Source organism: Tachyglossus aculeatus, chromosome 14, assembly GCF_015852505.1.
Source record: "Tachyglossus aculeatus isolate mTacAcu1 chromosome 14, mTacAcu1.pri, whole genome shotgun sequence".
NCBI lineage: Eukaryota > Metazoa > Chordata > Mammalia > Monotremata > Tachyglossidae > Tachyglossus > Tachyglossus aculeatus.
In genome coordinates, this window is record NC_052079.1 from 58,122,431 (window position 1) to 58,143,867 (window position 21,437).

The 21,437-nt window shown below is 45.2% G+C and overlaps 1 protein-coding gene across 1 annotated transcript in view; it reads right to left on the bottom strand.

Moving 5' to 3' along the window:
* Window positions 1-21,437, bottom strand: part of FBLN1 (fibulin 1) — an 87,263-nt gene that overhangs the window by 48,456 nt on the left and 17,370 nt on the right. Inside the window, exons 3-5 of the mRNA XM_038756438.1 lie at window positions 10,857-10,989; window positions 4,420-4,606; window positions 1,170-1,223 (exon numbers count right to left, since the gene is read on the bottom strand). Coding sequence (XP_038612366.1) covers window positions 1,170-1,223; window positions 4,420-4,606; window positions 10,857-10,989 — 374 coding nt within the window. The remainder of the gene's footprint in view (window positions 1-1,169; window positions 1,224-4,419; window positions 4,607-10,856; window positions 10,990-21,437) is intronic.

The window sequence follows — 21,437 nt, forward strand, 5'->3', positions numbered from 1 at the left end:
GTTCAAAACACAAACAGGAACCTCCGGCCAATTTCTCCTTAGTTTCATTTATTTATTTATATTTTTAATAGGATCCGTTAAACGTTTACTAGGTTGACTCACTGTGGGCAGGAAATATGTCTGTTAAATTGTTGTCCTCGCCCACGTGCTTAATACAGTGCTCTGCCACAGTAATGCTCAATAAATATGATTGATGTGCCAAGCATTGTCCTAAGAGATAGGGTAGATACAAAGTAATCAGATTGGACACAATGTCCCATACCACAATAATAATTATGGTATTTGTTAAACACTTACTATATTCAAGGCACTGAACTGTGCACCGGGATGAATACAAGCAAATCAGGTTAGACACAGTCCCTGTCCCTCACAGGGCTCACAGTCTTAATCCCCATTTTACAGAGGAAGTAAATAAGACATAGAGAAGTGAAGTGACTTGCCCGAGGTCATCCAGCAGACAAACAGCGGAGTCAGGATTAGAACCCAGGTCCTTCTGGCTCCCAAGCCCAAGCTCTATCCACTAGGCCACACTGCTTCTCTAAACAAGGGTTGCCCGGAATGGGATTCATACCCACGGATCCTGAGGGATCAACAATCTGAACACAGCGGCTGAGACCGCTCGGCCATGTTGTCTCTCGTGAAACTATATATTGAAATCGGTTCCAAGGAAAGGAATAATAGATTTCTCCATGGTATCAATTAAGCGTTTCCTAGGTGTTCAGGCACTATGCTAAGCCCTGGGGTAGATGTAAAATAATCAGCTAGGACCCCTTCACTGTCCCACTCGGGGATCACTATCCTAAGAGGGAGGGAGAACTGAAGTCTCTACCGCATTATACAGGTGAGGAAACCGAGGTAAAGTGACTGGCCCAAAGCTATCTGGGGACTCCCAGCCCCAAGCTCCTTCCACTAGACCACACTGCCTCTTCTCGAAAAGTACCAACCCCCCAGGATCATACAACAGACATGTGGCAGAGACGGGATTAGAACTCATCTCCTTCTGACCGCTAGGTCCATGATCTATCCACTACACCATGTTGCTTCTCACTCTCTCAAGCACTTAGTACTGTGGTCTGCACACAGTAAGCACTCAGTGATTACCACTGACTGATTAACTGATTGACTGATTGATTTAGCCATCTGGTGGGAAAGAAATGGTCAATTCTTACCCCTGCAGCGGTCATGAAGATAAGGGTCTTCTTGGTCTTCTTCAGGAATTTTATCTATGGAAAATAGGGCAGATACGATGTTAAAATAACCTCTCAGTTTTTCTCCCCTAATAGAAATTCCAAACCAATCTTCATTAACTCTCACAATAAGTCTACCTGACATTATTTCAGTTTGTCTTGAGATTCTCTACCTAGAAAAAGCACCCCTGAAAATTGTTTGGGCTGGCTCAGATCTCTAGTCTATCAGCTCAGGGAATGTGTCTGTTTATTGTTCTGTTGTCCTCTCCCAAGCGCTTAGTACAGTGTTCTGCACACAGTAAACACTCAATAAATACCATTAAATGAATGAATGAATGCTTGGGATTTTTCTAGGGAAAAGTTCTGCTTGGGCCTAGTGATTTCAAGGAGTCATATGGAAATAAGGTACCTGAAAAATGAAGAGCCTCCAGATTGTAATAGCAAATGAAGCGTGAGAGATCTGAATTTCTTCTCACTCCTAACCAGTTCCAGATCAACTGGCAACCCCTCCCTGACTGTCTGAGGTGGTAAATTGTACTTTTATTTATTTTTGTGTCCACAACACATTCTCCCAAACCAAAAATGACTCTCTCCCACTCTGGCTCCCAGGGATTGGACACCAGAGACCGCTGACCACCATTTACTTGGGTTGGGCCTACAATCCCTCACGCCCGATAAGGCCAGCTTCTCCTTGACACCACAGAAAGCAACTTCCCGTCTCCTAGACGGAGACGGTTGTGAAATCCTCTTAGGCTTCACTGACACAAAGGGGCTTTTTGACTCCCAGGCCCTCTAGATATGTGCACTTCCTTCTAATTTAGTCTTTCGCTAGCCTGGCTAGTCATTCTATGCAGGATTCCCCTGGCTCCAGTTGCCACTGCATAAGTAAGAAATACAGCATGGGAAGCGGTGAGGCCTAATGGATAGAGCACGGGCCTGGGAATCAGAGGACCTGAACTGTAATCCCAGCTCGGCCCCCTGTCTACCGCATAATTCTGGACTAGTCACTTCATTCATTCATTCAATTGTATTTATTGAGCGCTTACTGTGTGTAGAACACTGTACTAAGCACTTCACTTCTCTGGGCCTCTGTAAAATGGCGATGAACACTGTGAGCCCCATGTAGGATACTGATTGGGTCCAATCAGATTATATATAATCCTGTATATATGTATATATATCCTGTATATAATCCTGTATATATGTATATATGTTTGTACATATTTATTACTCTATTTATTTATTTATTTATTTTACTTGTACATATCTATTCTATTTATTTTATTTTGTTAGTATGTTTGGTTTTGTTCTCTGTCTCCCCCTTTTAGACTGTGAGCCCACTGTTGGGTAGGGACTGTCTCTATATGTTGCCAATTTGTACTTCCCAAGCGCTTAGTACAGTGCTCTGCACATAGTAAGCACTCAATAAATACGATTGATAATGATGATGATGATTAGCTTGTGTCTACCTCAACTGTTAGTACAGTGCCTCGCACGTGGTAAGAGCTTAACAAATGCCATTAAAAAGAAACAAAGACAACCTCTGCATTTTCTGCAAATCAAAGGCTGGATAATCATTATGGTATCTATTCAGCGCTTACTATGTGCCAAACACTGTACTAAGAGCTGGGGTAGATACAAGATAATCAGACTAAACACAGTCCCTGTCCCTCATGGGGCTCACAGTATGAGGAGAGCAGGAATCCCCATTTTACAGATGAAGGAAGTGAGGCACAGAGAAGTACAGTGACTTGCCCAAGGTTACACAGCAAACCAGGGGCAGGGCCAGGATTAGAACCCAGGTCCTCTTACTCACAGGCCCTTTCATGCTGCTTCCCCCAAAAAGGCAAAATAGGAAGACTAATCAAACAGCCCCCTCTCTCTCTGTAGCTAGTTCGAGTGTAGCAAGTTTCAAGACTGTGAGCCCACTGTTGGGTAGGGACCGTCTCTATATGTTGCCAACCTGCACTTCCCAAGCGCTTAGTACAGTGCTCTGCACACAGTAAGCGCTCAATAAATACGATTGATTGATTGATTGGGTGCCAGATCAGACCGGATGAGATGCTCTGAATGAAAAAATGGCTGATTTTTTTTTTAAATGGCATTTGTTAAGCACTTACTATATGCCAGGCATCGGTTCTAAACACTGGGGTAGATACAAGCTCATCCCCCATGGGGCTCACAGTGTTCATCCCCATTTTATGGATGAGGCAACTGAGGCCCAGAGAAGTGAAGTGACTTGCCCAAGGTCAAACAAAAGACAAGCGGCAAAGCCAGCATTAGAACCCAGGTCCTTCTGACTCCCAAGCCCGTGCTCTATTCACTAGGCAAGACTGTTTCTCTATTTAGAGAGATAATTTAGAAGGAGATGCATTATTCCCTGGGAAACAGAATCTAACCAAGTCATAGCCAGTTGGATCATGGCTACCACCTCATATATTTTCATAGTTTCAGTGTCTCAGACCGCCAGAAGACAATATTATCAAGAAACACGTTTGGTCCATGAGAACAGATTCCCTCAGTATGCTACCAGGAAGTTTTATATGCTCTGTCCACTTAAGAAATTAGAAAGGAGGGACCAGGAGGCAGCCGTCTTGGAAAGTTAGGAAAATGAAAGTGACTATGTGCAGTTTGCATTCAAGTTTGTCTGGTCTATGACAGAGTGATTTCTCCTGGGGTTCTTGACTAGAAAGGGGGAAATCCAGACTCTCTCTCTCTGAATAGCCCTGTGAAGTGCCCAATCAGGCTCAAATAATAATAGTAATAATAACTGCGATATTGATTAAGCACTCGCTATATGCCAGGCACTGTACTAAGTGCTGGGGTAGATACAAGGTGATGGGGTTGGACAGAGTCCCTGTCTCACAAGGGGCTCACCATCTTAATCCCCATTTCCCGGATGAGGGAACTGAGGCCCAGAGAAGTGAAGTGACTTCCCCAAGGTCACCCAGCAGGCAGTTGGCGGAGCCGGGATTATTCATTCATTCATTCAACTATTTATTGAGAGCTTATTGTGTGCAGAGTACTGTACTAAGTGCTTGGGAGAATACAACAATAAACAGACACATTCGCAGCCCACAGTGAGCTTAGAAGCCAGGTCCTTCAGATTCCCAAGGCCCGGGCTCTATCCACTAGGCCACACTGCTTCCCCTGGCCCCCAGCCCCGGACTCTTTCCCCCAAGACCCGTGAGCAAGCCAAACGTCAACAGAACCAGAGCCCCAAGCAGATCACCTATTCCCAGCGGTTCCTCGGCTTCCTTCTTCTCCTCGTCTGGCGACAGCACCTCTCCGCCCTCTCGGCCCCTGACGCAGCAGGCACGGAAGACGAGTCCGCACTGGTAGCCAATCAGGAGGCTGTACTCGCAGCTTTGCCCCTGGGCATGGGCCGCCTTCCCCAGAAGGCAGCAGTGACAGCACTTCTGCTAAATCCAAGGAAAGCAGAGAAGGAAAGCTACGTTGGGAGAACGGTCGGAAGGACCCAAGGATGTGGTGGGGAGGGAGCCTCTTGGGCCTCTGCTCCTTCTGTCCATCCAAGTTGGGGTTGGCAAAGGGCCCGTTTGATGAGCAGGGTGACCCAAGGATTCTGGGGAGATCCTCGGGGAGGCGGGGGGGCTGTCAGACCCCATGATCTCTCTGTCCTCTGCTTCTCCTGTCCCTCACAGTTGGGGTTTCCAAAGGGCATTTTGCTTTGCACATAGTAAGCGGTTAACAAATACCATCATTATTATTATTATGTGAGGGGGAGGTTGGGGGCGAGCGAACTCTGGGAGTGCCATTTTTTCCCCCTGGGACCAAGGCGGGGAGAGGCTTAAGGAGAACCGTTCCATGACACGAGTCCATATGGGGTGGGGAGGGGAGGACAAGGACGGGGAGGAGGACAAGAAGGTGAAATCTAGGGCCTGACTTCAGAAACAGGATTAAACGGGTCCATATTTGAGGAAATAAAAGAGAGTCCAGCAGGGCAGTAACCAAAAACCGCGAAATGGAAAGATTGAACACATTACGAGCCATTTTATCCCCAGACCCCAAAAGGCTTCCACCCCAAACCTTTATGGCTGACTTTCTGGTTTCAACCAGGGGCCCGTCACCCTCAATGTCTTCAAAATTCTGCAAGACCCCAGTTTTGGAGAGCAATTCCTACACTTGCATGGGTTTAAATAAGTAGGCTTAACTTTCTCTTCAGAGGGTTCAGGCCCTTCCTTGCTGCTTGGAACTCTCTCCCCTCCAGCTTTCCCCACATACGGAGCCCTCCTGAAATCTCACACCACCTCCAACAGGGCTTCCTGGATGACCTTTTTTCTCCCCAACTTCCACCGAGGCCGCCGGGCAGTTCCGGCCAACCGCAGCACTGGTAGATGGCGAATCGCGAACTTCGCTACTTCAGCCCTTTTTGAAGGCCAGTCCCACCTCTCCAGGGTGGGGGAAGAGGTGGACAGTGATGTCACAGGGCAGACGGAGATGCCAAGATAATTCTGGGACCAGGGCAGATATGGCTCTGGCTTCAGGAGGTGCCACATAATCTCTAAACCTCTGACACTTTTTGTGGCATTTATTAAACACTTACTCTGTGCCAAGTACCATGCTAAGTGTTGGGGTAGGGACAGGATCATTAAACTAGATAATCTCCAACCTACATGGGACTCCCAAGCGCTTAGCCCAGTGCTCTGCATACAGCCCTCAATAAATGTGACTGATTGATGGATTGATTAAGCATCTAAGAAGGATGTAGGGCAGAAACAGTTGTAGGGACTCAGGTACTAGTCCCGGCTTAGCCACAGGCCTGCTGAGTGACCTTGAACAAGTCACTTGACCTCTCTGTGTCTGTTTCCTGATGTGTGGATCAGATTTCTGCTCTCCTTACTGTCTAGACTGGGAGTTCAGTGTGGGACAGGGACTGTATCTAATCAGACTGTCTCCCCCTTTGGACTGGAAACGCCTTGTGGGCAGGGAACGTCTTCCAACTCTGTTGTATTGACCTCTCCCAAGTGCTTAGTACAGTGCTCTGCATATGGTAAACGCTCAAACAATTGATTGATGATATTTTTTAAGCACTTACTTCATGCAGAGCACTGTAATAAGGGCTTGGGAGAGTCCAGTACAGAGTTGTTAGACACACTGCCTCTCCACAACATGTTTACAATCTAGCTACAATCAATAAATACCACTGATTGTATTTCTCCCAGTACTTAGCACATCATATCTACTCAATCCCATAATCATTATTATTATTATCATTCCCAATTTCTCATTCCTGAAGAACGAAACTAAAAAGGCCCAGATTTCATTCATCCGGGGGCTTGTTTCGTAAGTACAAAAATGGCACTCTGCTGCAGAAGACGATGGGAGATTTTGCCCAGGAGTGTGACTGAGCAACTCTTGCTAAATAAAAAAAAAATTAAAAACTACAAGGAAATATTTGCCTCTGGGAATTCAGTATGGCCAGCCAACATTCCCGTGATCCAGCCAAGTGGATTCAGTTACATTTTCCAAAACTTTGGTCCCTTTAGTTCTAATTTATTTCCCCACTCTGTGGGTGGTGAGGAACAGCTTGGATCCTTTGACTTCATTTTGCCCTTTTCAAAATTGGGAAAGAATTCAGGTTCCTTCGACGTGCCACAGGGCTGCAGAGAGAGAGAGATTGTCTGCTTTTGTGTGGAACAGTCCTTTCCTGAGTGGCTCTTGCAGCCTGAAACCTGCTAGAACCTGGTACCCTCAGAACATAAGACCCTTCTCCCGTCCAAGCCATAGCCCAGGACTTTAGCCTCTGGCTGGGACATGTCACCGTTCTGTAGCCCCTGAAGGAGGATCATTCACATATGTTCAGAGTCGCAGCCCTGCCTAGTGAAAAGAACCTGGGCCTGGGAGACAGAGGACCTGGGTTCTAATTCCAGCTCCACCATTTGTCTGCTGTGTACCTTTGGACAAGTCACTTCACTTCTCTGGGCTTCGGTTTCCTCAACTGTAAAATGGGGATTCAATAACCGTTCTCCCTCCTATTTAGACTGAGAGTCCCATGAGGGACAAGGACTGTGTAGAACCTAATTAACTTATATCTAACCCAGTGCATAGAATAGTGTTTGACACACAGAAAGCACTTAACAAATACTATTAAAAAAAGTCTGACCTGTGAGTGTGGAAAGCCCTAACTGATGCCTTACACTAATCCCGCCTCTGCCGCTTGTCAGCTGTGTGACTTTGGGCAAATCACCGAACTTCCCTGTGCCTCAGTTACCTCATCTGTAAAATGGGAATGAAAACTGTGAGCCCCACGTAAGACAACCTGATTACCTTGTATCTACTCCAGTGCTTAGCACATAGCAATGTCATCCTCAGGAGACCCCTGAATTTTTTTTAATGGCCCTTGTTAAGCACTTTCTTTTGTGCCAAGTACTGTACTGAGCACTGGGTTGGATATAAGATGACAATAATAACAATAATAGTTATAATAATAATAATTGTGGTCTCTGTTAAGTGCTTACTATGTGCCAAGCACTAAGAGCCGGGGCAGGTACAAAATGATCAGGTCCCACATGGGGCTCACGGTGTAAGTAGGAGGGAAAACAGGTCTTGAATCCCCATTTTGCAGATAGAGGAACTGAGGCACCAAAAAGTTAAATGGCTGCCCAGGGTCACACAGCAGACAAGTAGCAGAGCTGGGATTAGAACCCAGGTCCTCTGACTCCCAAGCCTGCTTTCTTCCCACTAGGCCACGTCCCATGTTGATCACTGCCTCAGCCTCCTCAATGACCTCCCTGCCTCCCGTCTTTCCCCACTCCAGTCCATATTTCACTCTGCTGCCCAGATCATTTTTCTGAAAAAAGTTCAGTCCATGTTTCCCCACTCCTCAAGAACCTCCAGTGGTTGCCCATCTACCTCCACGCCAAACAGAAACTCCTTACCATCAGCTTGAAAACATTCAATCAGCTCACCCCCTCTTACCTCACCTCATCAATTCCTTACTACGACCCAGCCCGCACACTCCATTCCTCTACTTCCAGCTCCTACACTTGGCCTCAAACTTGTCTATCTCACTGCTGACCCTTTTCCCATACCCTCCCTCTGACCTAGAGTTCCCCCCACTTCAAGTATGCCAGACCATTGCTCTCCCCACCTCCAAAACCTTATTAAAATCCCATCTCCTCCAAGTAGCCTTCCCGATTAAAACCTCTTTTCCCCTACTCCCCCCTCCCTTCTGTGTCACCCCTGCAATTGAATTTGCCTCCTTTCTTCATCCCACCCTCGGCCTCGCAACACATATGCAATTTATTTATTTATATTAATGTCTGCCTCCCCCTAAAGACTGTAAGCTTCTGGTGGGCAGGAAACAAACCTACCAACTCTGTTGTATTCTCCCAAGGGCTCAGTACAGCCCCACAGTACTTTTGTTCATATCTGTAATTTACTTATTCACATTAATGTAAATCTCATCTCCTCCAAGTAGCCTTCCTGAGAAGCTGCTGTGGCTCAGTGGAAAGAGCCTGGGCTTTGAAGTCAGAGGTCATGGGTTCAAATCCCAATCAATCAATCATATTTATTGAGCGCTTACTATGTGCAGAGCACTGTACTAAGCGCTTGGGAAGTACAAATTGGCAACATATAGAGACAGTCCCTACCCAACACTGGGCTCACAGTCTAAAAGTCTAAATCCCAGTCTAAATCCCAGCTCTGCCAACTGTCAGCTGTGTGACTTTGGGCACGTCACTTAACTTCTCTGGGCCTCAGTTGCCTCATCTGGAAAATGGGGATTCAAATTGTGAGCCCCCTGTGGGACAACCTGATCACCCCGTAACCTCCCCAGCGCTTAGAACAGTGCTTTGCACATAGTAAGCGCTTAACAAATACCAACATTATTATTAATGTCTGTCTCCCCCCTCTAGACTGTGAGCTCTTTATGGGCTGGGAAACTGTCTATTTATTGTTATAGTGTACTCTCCCAAGTGCTTAGTACAGTGCTCTGCAAGTGCTCAATAAATGATTGAATGAATGGATACAGAGCTCTGAACCCGGTAAGCTCATTGTGGGCAAGGAATATGCCTACCAACTCTGTTCTCCGGTTATATTGTACGCTCCCCCTAGCTCTTAGTAGAGTGCTTTGCCACAATAAGTGCTCAATAAATGTGACTGATTGATTGTAGGCGTTCAAAAAATGCCACAGATGGATGGAGTGTAAATCTGTCTAGACCTACTCTTCCATCCCCAAGAGGGCGTCCTTCCCTCGACTTTTAAAGCGACAGGGCTGCATTTTCCCCAACTGCTCAGAAAAAGCCCAGGCCCTGGCAGGTACAGCTACCTATATATGCCGTCCTTCTTCATGGTTCAATCAATCAATCAATCAATCAATCGTATTTATTGAGCGCTTACTGTGTGCAGAGCACTGTACTAAGCACTTGGGAAGTACAAGTTGGCAACATACAGAGACAGTCCCTACCCAACAGTGGGCTCACAGTCTAAAAGAGTTATTTGAACCCAGACCCTCCCAGGTAGAGCTACCTACACCTGAAGTCCAGTATTTATAAATATATTTATTTATACTAATGTCTGCCTTCCCCTCTAGCCTGTAAGCTCATTGTGGGCAGGGAATGTCTCTATCGTTCTATTGTACTCTCCCAAGCGCTTAGTACAGTGCCCTGCACACAGTAAGCGCTCAGTAAATATGACCGACTCCCTTTACAATGAACTCATCACTCTCTGATACAAACCATATGATGAAACTACTCTTTGAACAAAGCTTTGGTGGGTTGGTTTTTTTTAGACTGTGAACCCACTGTTGGGTAGGGACTGTCTCTATATGTTGCCAACTTGTACTTCCCAAGCGCTTAGTACAGTGCTCTGCACACAGTAAGCGCTCAAGAAATACAATTGATTGATTGATTGATTTAATGGCATTTATTAAGCGCTTACTATGTGCAAAGCACTGTTCTAAGTGCTGGGGAGGTTACAAGGTGATAAGGTTGTCCCATGGGGGGCTCACAATCTTAATCCTCATTTTACAGATGAGGTAACTAAGGGAAAGAGAAGTTAAGTGACTTGCCCAAAGTCACACAGCTGACAATTGGCGGAGCTGGGATTTGAACCCATGACCTCTGACTCCAAAGCCCATGCTCTTTCCACGGAGCCACGCTGCTTTTGTTGTGTTGTACTCTCCCAAGTGCTTAGTAATAATAATAATAATAATAATGGCATTTATTAAGTACTTACTACGTGCAAAGCACTGTTTTAAGCGCTGAGGAGGTCACAAGGTGATCAGGTTGTCCCACGGGGGGCTCACAATCTTAATCCCTATTTTACAGATGAGGTAACTGAGGCCCAGTGTTCTATAGTACAGTGTTCTGTACATAGTGAGCACTCAATAAATATGATTGATTGTTTGTTTTTTTAAACGGTTAAGCTCTTACTCTGTGCCAGGCACCTTACTAAGCGCTGGGGTAGATACAAGCTAATCAGGTTGGATACAGTCCATATCCCACGTGGGGCTCGCTGTCTTAATCCCCATTTGACAGATGAGTTAATTGAGTCCCAGAGAAGTGAAGTGACTTGCCCAAGGTCACACAGCGGACAAATGGCCGAGCCGGGAGTTAGACTAGCGACTAACAGGCCCGGGCTCTTTCTGCTAGGCCAGGCGGCTTCTCTGCTCTTGCCCCAGGGATGGCCATAGGGCACCCACTTCACCTTGACAAACTTGGCTTCGTAGGTGGAGTTGTCACTGTGTGCAGCACACTCTTCCCCCTCGTTGGCGGCGTTGATTCCGGCAGAGCAATGCAGCTCCTCCAGCTGGCTGTGGCAGCACTGTTCCTGGACCATTCTGTTGGCGAAAGTCAGTCAATCAATCATATTTATTGAACGCTTACTGTGTGCAGAGCACTGTACTAAGCGCACGGGAGGGTACGATAGCACAATAAACAGACACATTCCCTGCCCACGATGAGTTTACAGTCAGAGGAAAGGAATCAAACAACTGAAATGCTGGGGTGTTTGTCGGTTTCTGGGCAGCGGAAAAGGCAGCTGCTCTTGTTGTTCATCATCATCATCATCAATCGTATTTATTGAGCGCTTACTATGTGCAGAGCACTGTACTAAGCGCTTGGGAAGTACAAATTGGCAACATACAGAGACAGTCCCTACCCAACAGTGGGCTCACAGTCTAAAAGGGGGAGACAGAGAACAAGACCAAACATACTAACAAAATAAAATAAATAGAATAGATATGTACAAATAAAATAAATAAATAAATAAATAGAGTAATAAATATGTACAAACATATATACATATATACAGGTGCTGTGGGGAAGGGAAGGAGGTAAGATGGTCAGCTCCTTGATGTTGTTGTTAGATGGTCAGCTCCTTGAAGGCTGGGGTGGTATCTACTAACTATTGTACTCTCCCAAGCGCTCAGTACAGTGCTCTGCACACAGGAGACTATAAGCTCCTTGATGGCAGGGATCATGTCTACTAACTATTGTACTCTCCCTAGCACTCAGTAAAATGCTGAGCACACAGGAGACTGTAAGATCCTTGAAGGCAGGGATCATGTCTAATAACTACTGTGCTCTCCCAAGCGCTCATTACAGTGCTGTGCATGTAGTAGACTATAAGCTCCTTGAGGCATCCGGCAGGTGTTCACAAAATGTGACTAATTAACTCATTCATTTGTATTTATTGAGCGCTTACTGTGTGAAGGGCTCTGTACTAAGCACTTGGGAGAGGACAATAGAACAATATAGAAGGCACACTCCTGGCCCACAGCGAGCTTACAGTCTGGCAGGGGAGACAGGCATTAATATCAATAAATAAAATTACAGATAGGTAGATAAGCGCTGTTGTATTGAACTCTTCCAAATGATTAGTACAGAGCTCTGCCTACAATAAGCTAGACTGTGAGCCCACTGTTGGGTAGGGACTGTCTCTATACGTTGCCAACTTGTACTTCCCAAGCGCTTAGTTCAGTGCTCTGCACACAGTAAGCGCTCAATAAATACGATTGATTGATTGATTGATAAGCTCTCAATAACTGCCACTGATGATTGATGTCGGGGTGGACAGCTTGTGTGTGGAAGGAACATTTTAAAACCAAATTTCCTGGGTCCTGACAAACTTTTCCTGACAGCTCACAAAACCCGCTTAGAGATGTCTGCTAATCCGGATGGCCTGTCTCATTATTATTGTGATGACCATCATCAACATTATTCTTATTAATAATCTATTTGTTAGGTGTTTATTATGTGCCAAGCCCTGTTCTAATCACTGGGGTCAATATAAATTAGTCAGATTGGGCACAGTCCTGTCCCACAAGGGGCTCACAATGTAAGTAGGAGAGTAAACAGGCGTTGAATCCCCAACTGACAGAAGAGGAAACTGAGGCACAAGGCAGTGAAGTCATTCACTCATGGTCGTACAGAAAGCACGTGGCAAAGTGGGGATTAGATCTCATGTTCTAGAGAAGCAGCGTGGCTCAGTGGAAAGAGCATGGGCTTTGGAGTCAGGGGTCATGGGTTTAAATCCCAGCTCTACCAATTGTCAGCTGTGTGACTTCGGGCAAGTCACTTAACTTCTCTGTGCCTCAGTTCCCTCATCTATAAAATGGGGATTAAGAGTGTGAGCCCCCCCATGGGACAACCTGATCACCTTGTAACCTCCCCAGTGCTTAGAACAGTGCTTTGCACATAGTAAGTGCTTAATGAATGCCATTATTATTATTATTATTATTATTGTTAAGAGGATTAAGACTGGGAGCACTTGTATGGCAATGGACCAGATCCAACCTTATTATATTGTTATATTATATATATTATATCCAACACTCTTAATCCCCATTTTTTCCAGATGAGGTAACTGAGGCGCAGAGAAGTGAAGTGACTTGCCCAAGGTCACACAGCAGGCCAATGGCAGAACTGGGAGTAGAACTTGTTTCTCTCAACTCCCAGGCCCATGCTCTTTCCACCAGGCCACACTGAATTATCATTATTATTATTATTATTATTTCTTTGTGTTTTATAGCCAGGCACTGTTCTAAGCACCAGGGTAGGTACAAGGTAATCAGGTTGGACACAGTCCCTGTCCCCCATGGGGTTCACAGTCTTCATCTCCATTTTACAGATGAGGTAAACTGAGACCGCGAGAAGTGAAGGGACTTGCCCAAGGTCACACAGCAGACAAGTAGCAGAGCTGAGATTAGAACCCAGGTCCTTCTGACTCCCAAGCCCAGGCTCTTTCCACTACATCACACTGTCTCCCTGAACTACACATCCCATTCAGTCTTCTGGGCTACAGCTGAGATGGGCATTTTTGTGGTATTTGTTAAGAGCTTAATAAATTCTAGGCACTGTTCTATGCGTTTAATTCACTCTTGACCATCTCCATCACAGAGCTGACCAAAGGAATTCAGAGCAACCAGAATGCAGTGTTCAAACACTTCCCTGGTCCACACTACAGGAGAAACTGCCCATCCACTTACTAATTGGATAAATGAACCCAAATTCCTTTCCTCTTGGACTTATTTTCTTCTCCACAGGTTGCTGCTTAACCCTGCAAAAGATTTCCAATCTCCCCATTCCTTTTCATTTCCATCACATCTATTAGCACTGAATTTGGACCTTTAGACAGCCTCATTGTTTCATTCTTCTAGACTGTGAGCTCGTTGTCGGGTAGGGACCGTCTCTATATGTTGCCAACTTGTACTTCCCAAGAGCTTAGTACAGTGCTCTGCACATAGTAAGTGCTCAATAAATACGATTGAATGAATGAATGAATTCTCTGTCCCCTTTCAGATCTCCTCCCTGACCAGCAAACTCTTTTAGACTGTGAGCCCACTGTTGGGTAGGGACTGCCTCTATATGTTGCCAACTTGTACTTCCCAAGCGCTTAGTACAGTGTTCTGCACACAGTAAGCGCTCAATAAATATGACTGATTGATTGATTGATTTTATAACCTAATGAGATTTGCCTCAACGCTGTTTTAATGCACAGTGTTCTACCTGGATAAAGATTTCCAGGCGTTTAACTTAGGCAGTTAAATCCGAAGAGGGTTTGGATCTCCTATGAAGTGCCAAGGTGTTCTGAAGATCGAATTTCCTTTTGAAATGAAGTGGCAATAAGAAAATTTTGTTCAAATGGCAGAAGATTAAGCCCCCCCCCTGCCCCCCGCAAAAAAAAAAACATCTGGACTTTGCATTAGGATCAAATTTTAAAGGGACCACAAGTTAAACTGTGATATGCTCATGGAGGTCTCACTGGTCGGGAGAAGGGGAGGTGTTTGTTCTAACTGCCCACAGCAGGATAAATAGGATATTACCTTGGGACTCAGGTATTGAGTGTTTTGTTCTGTTGTCTGTTTCCCCCTTCTAGACTGTGAGTCCGTTGCTGCTTAACCCTGCAAAAGATTTCCAATCTCCCCATTCCTTTTCATTTCCATCACATATATTAACACTGAATTTGGACCCTTAGACAGCCTCATTGTTTCATTCTTCTAGATTGTGAGCCCGTTGTTGGGTAGGGACCGTCTCTATATGTTGCCGACTTGTACTTCCCAAGCGCTTAGTACAGTGCTCTGCACACAGTAAGCGCTCAATAAATATGATTGAATGAATGAATGAGAATTGACATTTCCTACTCACCTGGCTGATTTCGTACTACAACCCAGCACACTCACTTCTCTCCTCTAAAACCAACTTATTCTCCGTACATCGATCTCATCCGTCTTGCCGCCGACCCCTCTCCTGGCCTGACAGACCACCGCTCTCACCACCTTCAAAGCCTTTTATTGAGACTGTGATACTCATGTGGGACAGGGACTGCGTCCACCCCGATTTGCCTGTATCTGCTCCAGTGCTTAGTACAGTGCCTGGCACATAGTAAGTGAGAAGCAGCGTGGCTTAGTGGAAAGAGCCTGGGCTTGGAAATCAGAGGTCGTGGGTTCTAATCCCATCTCTGCCACTTAGCAGCTGTATGACTTTGGGCAAATCACTTAACTTCTCTGGGCCTCAGTTACATCATCTGTAAAATGGGGTTTAAGACTGAGCGCCCCACATGGGACAACCTGATTATCTTGTTTGTATCTACCCCAGCACTCAAAACAGTGCTTGGCACATAGGAAGCGTTTAACAAATACCATCATTATTATAGTAAGTGCTTAACAAATAACAAAATTATTATTATTATTAAAATTAACCCAAGAGGCCTTCTCCAACTAAACCCTCATTTTCCTTACCTTCTGCATTACCCTTGCACTTGGATTTATACCCTTTATTCACCCCTCCCTCAGCCCCACACCCTTCTGTTCTTATCCATAATTTATTTTAATATGTCACCCCCTCTAGGTTTCAAGCTCCTTGTGGAAGGAAACGTGTCTACCAGCTCTGTTATACTGTACTTTCCCAAGCGCTTAGTACAGTGCTCTGCACATAGTAAGCACTCAATCAATACGACTAACTGACTCTGAAGCTAAGTATCAGGGATCCAAAGATCTCTCCCATTGTTTAATCCCCTGGTTAGACAAAATGCACAAGAGGCCCCATTTTGAAGCTGAAGATTGATTTTAGAATGAAACTGGAGAGGTCTTGGCTCGTCCAGCAACGAGTGGTTGTTACACTTACAACCCAAATCCTAACTCACCCTTATCAAATGTGCTTTAACCCAGGGTTTTGCCAGATTTTGAGAGTTCCCCGTTTTTTGGCTTTGCTTTGTCTCTAATCCTTTTGACTCTTCAAGAATGTCCTAAATAAGGATTTCAGTCCAGTTTTGTCAATCCTGGGGACAGGATTGGCCCCACCTACCATTTGAAATGCAGAACTCTGACAGTGATGACAGCCGTGAACCAAAATAAGCATTCTTCCCCTAACAAGCATCTCTCCAGCACGTCTAGGGTTTCAGGAAGTGGTTCACAAGCTTCATTGTTTGAGTGGAGAAGAGGGCTGTGGAAGTATTCCTTCTTTATCCATTTTCTTTGCTGAGGGATTGTTTTTGTTACATCTTTGTTGTATTTGTTACATCTTGTATTGTATCCATTATCTTATATCCACCCCAGTGCTTAGTACAGTGCTTGGCATATAGTAAGCCCTTAATACTGCTATTATTATTAATGTGAAGCATGTATCATATGCCAGGCACTGTATTAAGCACTAGGGTCGATACAAGCTAATCAGGTAGGACCCAGTCCCTGTCCTACATGGGGCTTACAGCCTTTATCCCACTTTACAGATGAGGAAACTAAGGCATAGAGAAGTTAAGTTCACATGGCATACAATGATGACGATGATGGCGGCATTTATTAAGTACTTACTATGTGCAAAGCACTGTTCTAAGTGCTGGGGTGGTTACAAGGTGATCAGGTTGTCCCACGGGGGGCTCACAGTCTTAATCCCTATTTTACAGATGAGGTAACAGACACAGAGAAGTTAAGTGACTTCTTAAGTAAGTGGAGGAGCCGGGATTAGAACCCAGTTCCTTCCAAAATCACTGACCTCATGTTCTCTAAACTGTAAGATCATTGTGGACAGGGTATGTGTCTATTTATTGTTAACAGAATCAGCGTGGCTCAGAGGAAAGAGCACGGGCTTCGGAATCAAAGGACACGGGTTCTAATCCCAGCTCCGCCACCAGTCAAGGGACCTGGGAGTGATTGCTCTGACAGCCTCCGGTTGTTGGAGTGATGATAGTGGTTTGCACCTGGGCCTGCACTCTGCTCTCCCCAATCTGCCTTCCTCTGGGGTTGGCCCGTAGTGAGCACCCCAGACCTAGTGGAAAGAACAGGGGCCTGGGAATCTAAAGGACCTGGGTTCCGATGTCAGCTCTGCTACATCTGCCATGCAACCTTGGTCAAGTGACTTTACTTCTCCATGCCTCAGTGACCTCATCCGTAAAATGGGGATTAAAAATGCGAGCCCCACGTGGGACAACCTGATTACCCTGTGTCTACCCCAGCACTTAGAATAGTGCTTGGCACATAGTAAGCGCTTAACAAATACCATAATTATTATTATCATATCGTGTTATCCCAAGTACTTAGTACAGAGTTTCGCCCACAGTAAGCACTCAATAAATACAACCAAATGAATGAGTGATTAAATGAAGCTAAAACACTGGCACAGTCGTGGAGCCCACTGGCCTCACTCTAACCTCAGACCCGCTCCCCCTCCGGCCTCTGACAGGTTCCGCCGGTTTTCGGTTGGGCTTGGAAAGACTCAAAATAGCGGCTGTCCGACCTATTGGCTCGTCCAGTCTTCAGGCCCCTAAAATCCCTGCCCCCTCTCCAGCCGTGTGTCCACAACGAGGAGTGGGTGGTTTATGGACACAAGCCTCCGTTTTGGGTGAAACTGAATTTCACAATTATTCTGGAAGTTCAAACATTAGAGAGCGGTGAACGTGCTGGCTGGGAAAAAGAGACTTGTAAACCGTTGGGAGGAGGAGGAGCCCAAACAACAATGGCCCTTGACTCGTTTCAGTCAAGGGCCATTTCACAAGAAGCAGCATGGCCTAGTGGATAAAGCACAAGTCTGGGAGTCAGAAGGTCATGGGTTCTAATCCTGGCTCTGCCACTTGTCTGCAGTGTGGCCTTTGGCAAGCCACTTCACTTCTCTGTGCCTGTTACCTCATCTGGACAATGGAGTTGAAGACAGTGAGTCCTATGCGGGACAGGGACTGTTTCCAACCCGATTTGCTTATATCCACCCCAGAGCTTAGAACAGTGCCTGGCACATAGAAAGCCTTAACAAATTCCATAATTATAATTATTATTATTATTCAGTTTCTCCCCCAATAAATGCCATCTCAGCACTTCCACACAATCTAAGCACTTGGACGATCACAACCCTTGGGAAGCAGTGTGGCCTAGTGAAAAGAGCACCAGCCTGGATGACAGAGGACCTGAGTTCTAATCTCAGCTCCACCACTTGCCTGCTGTGTGACCCTGGGCAAGTCACTTCTCTGCGCCTCAGTTATCTCATCCGTAAAATGGGGATTGAGACTGTGAACCCAATGTGGGATAAGGACTGTGTCCAATCCGATTTACTTGTATCCATTCCAGATAACAGGCTTCGTACAGTGCCTGGCACCTGTTAAGCGCTTAACAAATACTATTATTATTATTATTATATAATATCATTATTATTATCTACCCCAACACTCAGAACAGTGCTTGATACATAGTAAGCATTTAACAAGTACCATTTTTTTTAAAAGCCCTGCGAAAGCAACTCTATTACTCCCTCCTGTTTGCAATTTATTTGAATACCCCCCCACCCCATGAGGGGCTGGGATGGTGTCTACTACCTCTATTGTCCTCCCATAGGCACTTAGTACAGTGTTCTGCACATAATAGACTGTAAGCTCCTTGAGGACAGGTATCATGTCTACTAAGTGGGTTGAACTCTTCCAAGTGCTCAATACAGTGCTCTGCCAATAGTAAACTGTAAGCTCCTTGAGAGCAGGGACCATGTTTAGGAACTCTATTGTACTCTCCCAAGTGCTTAGCACTGTGCTCTGCACAGAATAGTTGCTCAAAAAATACCACTGATTGAGTGACTGAATCGGTCAGTCAATCAGCGGTATTTATCTGAGTGCTTACTGTCGGAATATCATCATCATCATCATCATCAATCGTATTTATTGAGCACTTACTATGTGCAGAGCACTGTACTAAGCGCTTGGGAAGTACAAATTGGCAACATATAGAGACAGTCCCTACCCAACAGTGGGCTCACAGTCTAAAAGGGGGAGACAGAGAACAAAACCAAACATACTAACAAAATAAAATAAATAGAATAGATATGTACAAGTAAAATAAATAAATAAATAGAGTAATAAATATGTACAAACATATATACATATATACAGGTGCTGTAGGGAAGGGAAGGAGGTAAGATGGGGGGATGGAGAGGGGGACGAGGGGGAATATCCTTTACAAGATGACAGATTCTGGAGATTTTCCACTCGCCTCTGCTTGTCACCTTTCGTTGAACCTCAACGGCATGAGATAAAAACCCAGCTGCCTCTTCTCCTGCTTTCCTCGGAGTTTGAGAAACTTCCCAGAAAACTCTGCTCTTCCCAGTGTCGGGGACTAGACCTGGCTTTTGTTTTGAGTTTAAAATTCCCCCAGGCAACGAGGGACCAGGTCTCCAAATGAATCTGGAGTGAAACTCCCTCCCTGTGGCCCCCGACCCCCAGTCTCTCTAGCCAGTTGTCCATGCTGCTGGGAGCATGGTGTTGGTGGCAGACACACCCGGAGGTTAGTGGACCTCAAGGAATAATGATAATAATAATAATAATAATATAATGGCATTTATTAGCACTTACTACGTGCTTAACATACTGTATTAACTGAGAAGCAGCGTGGCTCAGTGGAAAGAGCACGGGCTTTGGAGTCAGAGGTCATGGGTTCAAATCCCGGCTCCGCCACTTCTCAGCGCCACTTCTCAGCTGCGTGACTTTGGGCAAGTCACTTCACTTCTCTGTACCTCAGTTCCCTCATCTGTAAAATGGGGATGAAGACTGTGAGCCCCCCATGGGACAACCTGATCACCTTGTAACCTCCCCAGTGCTTAGAACAGTGCTTTGCACATAGTAAGCGCTTAATAAATGCCATTATTACCCTCCTTCCTCTCCCCCTCCCCATCCCCTCCACCCTACCTTCTTCCCCTCCCCACAGCACCTGTATATATGTTTGTACAGATTTATTACTGTATTAATTTTACTTGTACATATTTACTATTCTATTTATTTTATCTTGTTAATATGTTTTGTTCTGTTGTCTGTCTCCCCCTTCTAGACTGTGAGCCTGTTGTTGGGTAGGGACTGTCTCTATATGTTGCCAACTTGTACTTCCCAAGCGCTTAGTACAGTGCTCTGCACACAGTAAGCTCTCAATAAGTACAACTGAATGAATGAATGAATGAATACTAAGCCCTGGGTGGATTTAAGGTAATCGTGTTGGACACAGTCCCCTTTCCACATGGGGCTCATAGACTTAACTTCTCTGTGCCTCAGTTACCTCATCTGTAAAATAGGGATTAACACTGTGAGCCCCACGTGGGACAACCTGACCACCTTGTAACCTCCACAGCGCTTAGAACAGTGCTTTGCACATAGTAAGCGCTTAATAAATCAATCGTATTTATTGAGTGCTTACTGTGTGCAGAGCACTGTACTAAGTGCTTGGGAAGTACAAGTTGGCAACATATAGAGACAGTCCCTACCCAACAGTGGGCTCACAGTCTAAAAGGGGGAGACAGAGAACAAAGCAAAACATACTAACAAAATAAAATAAATAGAATAGATATGTACAAGTAAAATAAATAGAGTACACATATGTACAAACATATATACATATATACATATTAATAAATGCCATCATTATTATTATTATTAATCCCCATTTTACAGATGAGCTAACTGAGGTACCAAGAAGTGACATGACTTGCCCAAGGACACACAGCAGACAAGTGGCAGAGTCAGGATTAGAACCCATGACCTCCTGACTCCCAGGATCCGGCTCTATATGCCATACCGCTACATATCCACTCTGCCTTTCTCCCACTGGTCAGTTACCTTGTGACCGCCTCCCCTCGTTAGAACGCAAGCAACTTGAGGGCAGGGAAAGTGTGTCTTTTAACTACTGCATCCTTTCAAGCACTTAGTCAAGTGCTCTGCAAGTAGCAGGCACTCAATAAATACTACTGACTGGTAATGCTGGGTTATTTCTTGACAAGCAGCATAGCCTAGTGGATAGAGCACAGGCCTGGGAATCAGAAAGTCATGGGGGCTAATTACAGCTCTGCCACTTGCCTGTTTTGTGACCTTGGACAAGTCACTTCACTTCTCTGTGCCTTAGTTACATCATCGGCAAAATGGGGATTGAGACTATGAGCCCCGTGTGGGGCAGGGACTGAGTCCAATCTGATCACCTTGTATCCACCCCAGCACTTAGTACAGTGCCTGGCACACAGTACGGGCTTAACAAATACCACAGTTATTATCACTATTCATTCATTCATTCAGTCGTATTTATTGAGCGCTTACTGTGTGCAGAGAACTGTACTAAGAGCTTGGGAAGTACACGTCAGAAACATGTAGAGACAGTCCCTACCCAACACGGGCTCACAGTCTAGAAGGGGGAGACAGACAACAAAACAAAACATGGAGACAGGTGTCAAAACCGTTAGAATAAATAGAATTATAGCTATATGCACACCACTAACAAAATAAAAAGAATAGTAAATATGTACAAGTAAAATAAATAGAGTAATAAATCTGTACAAATAT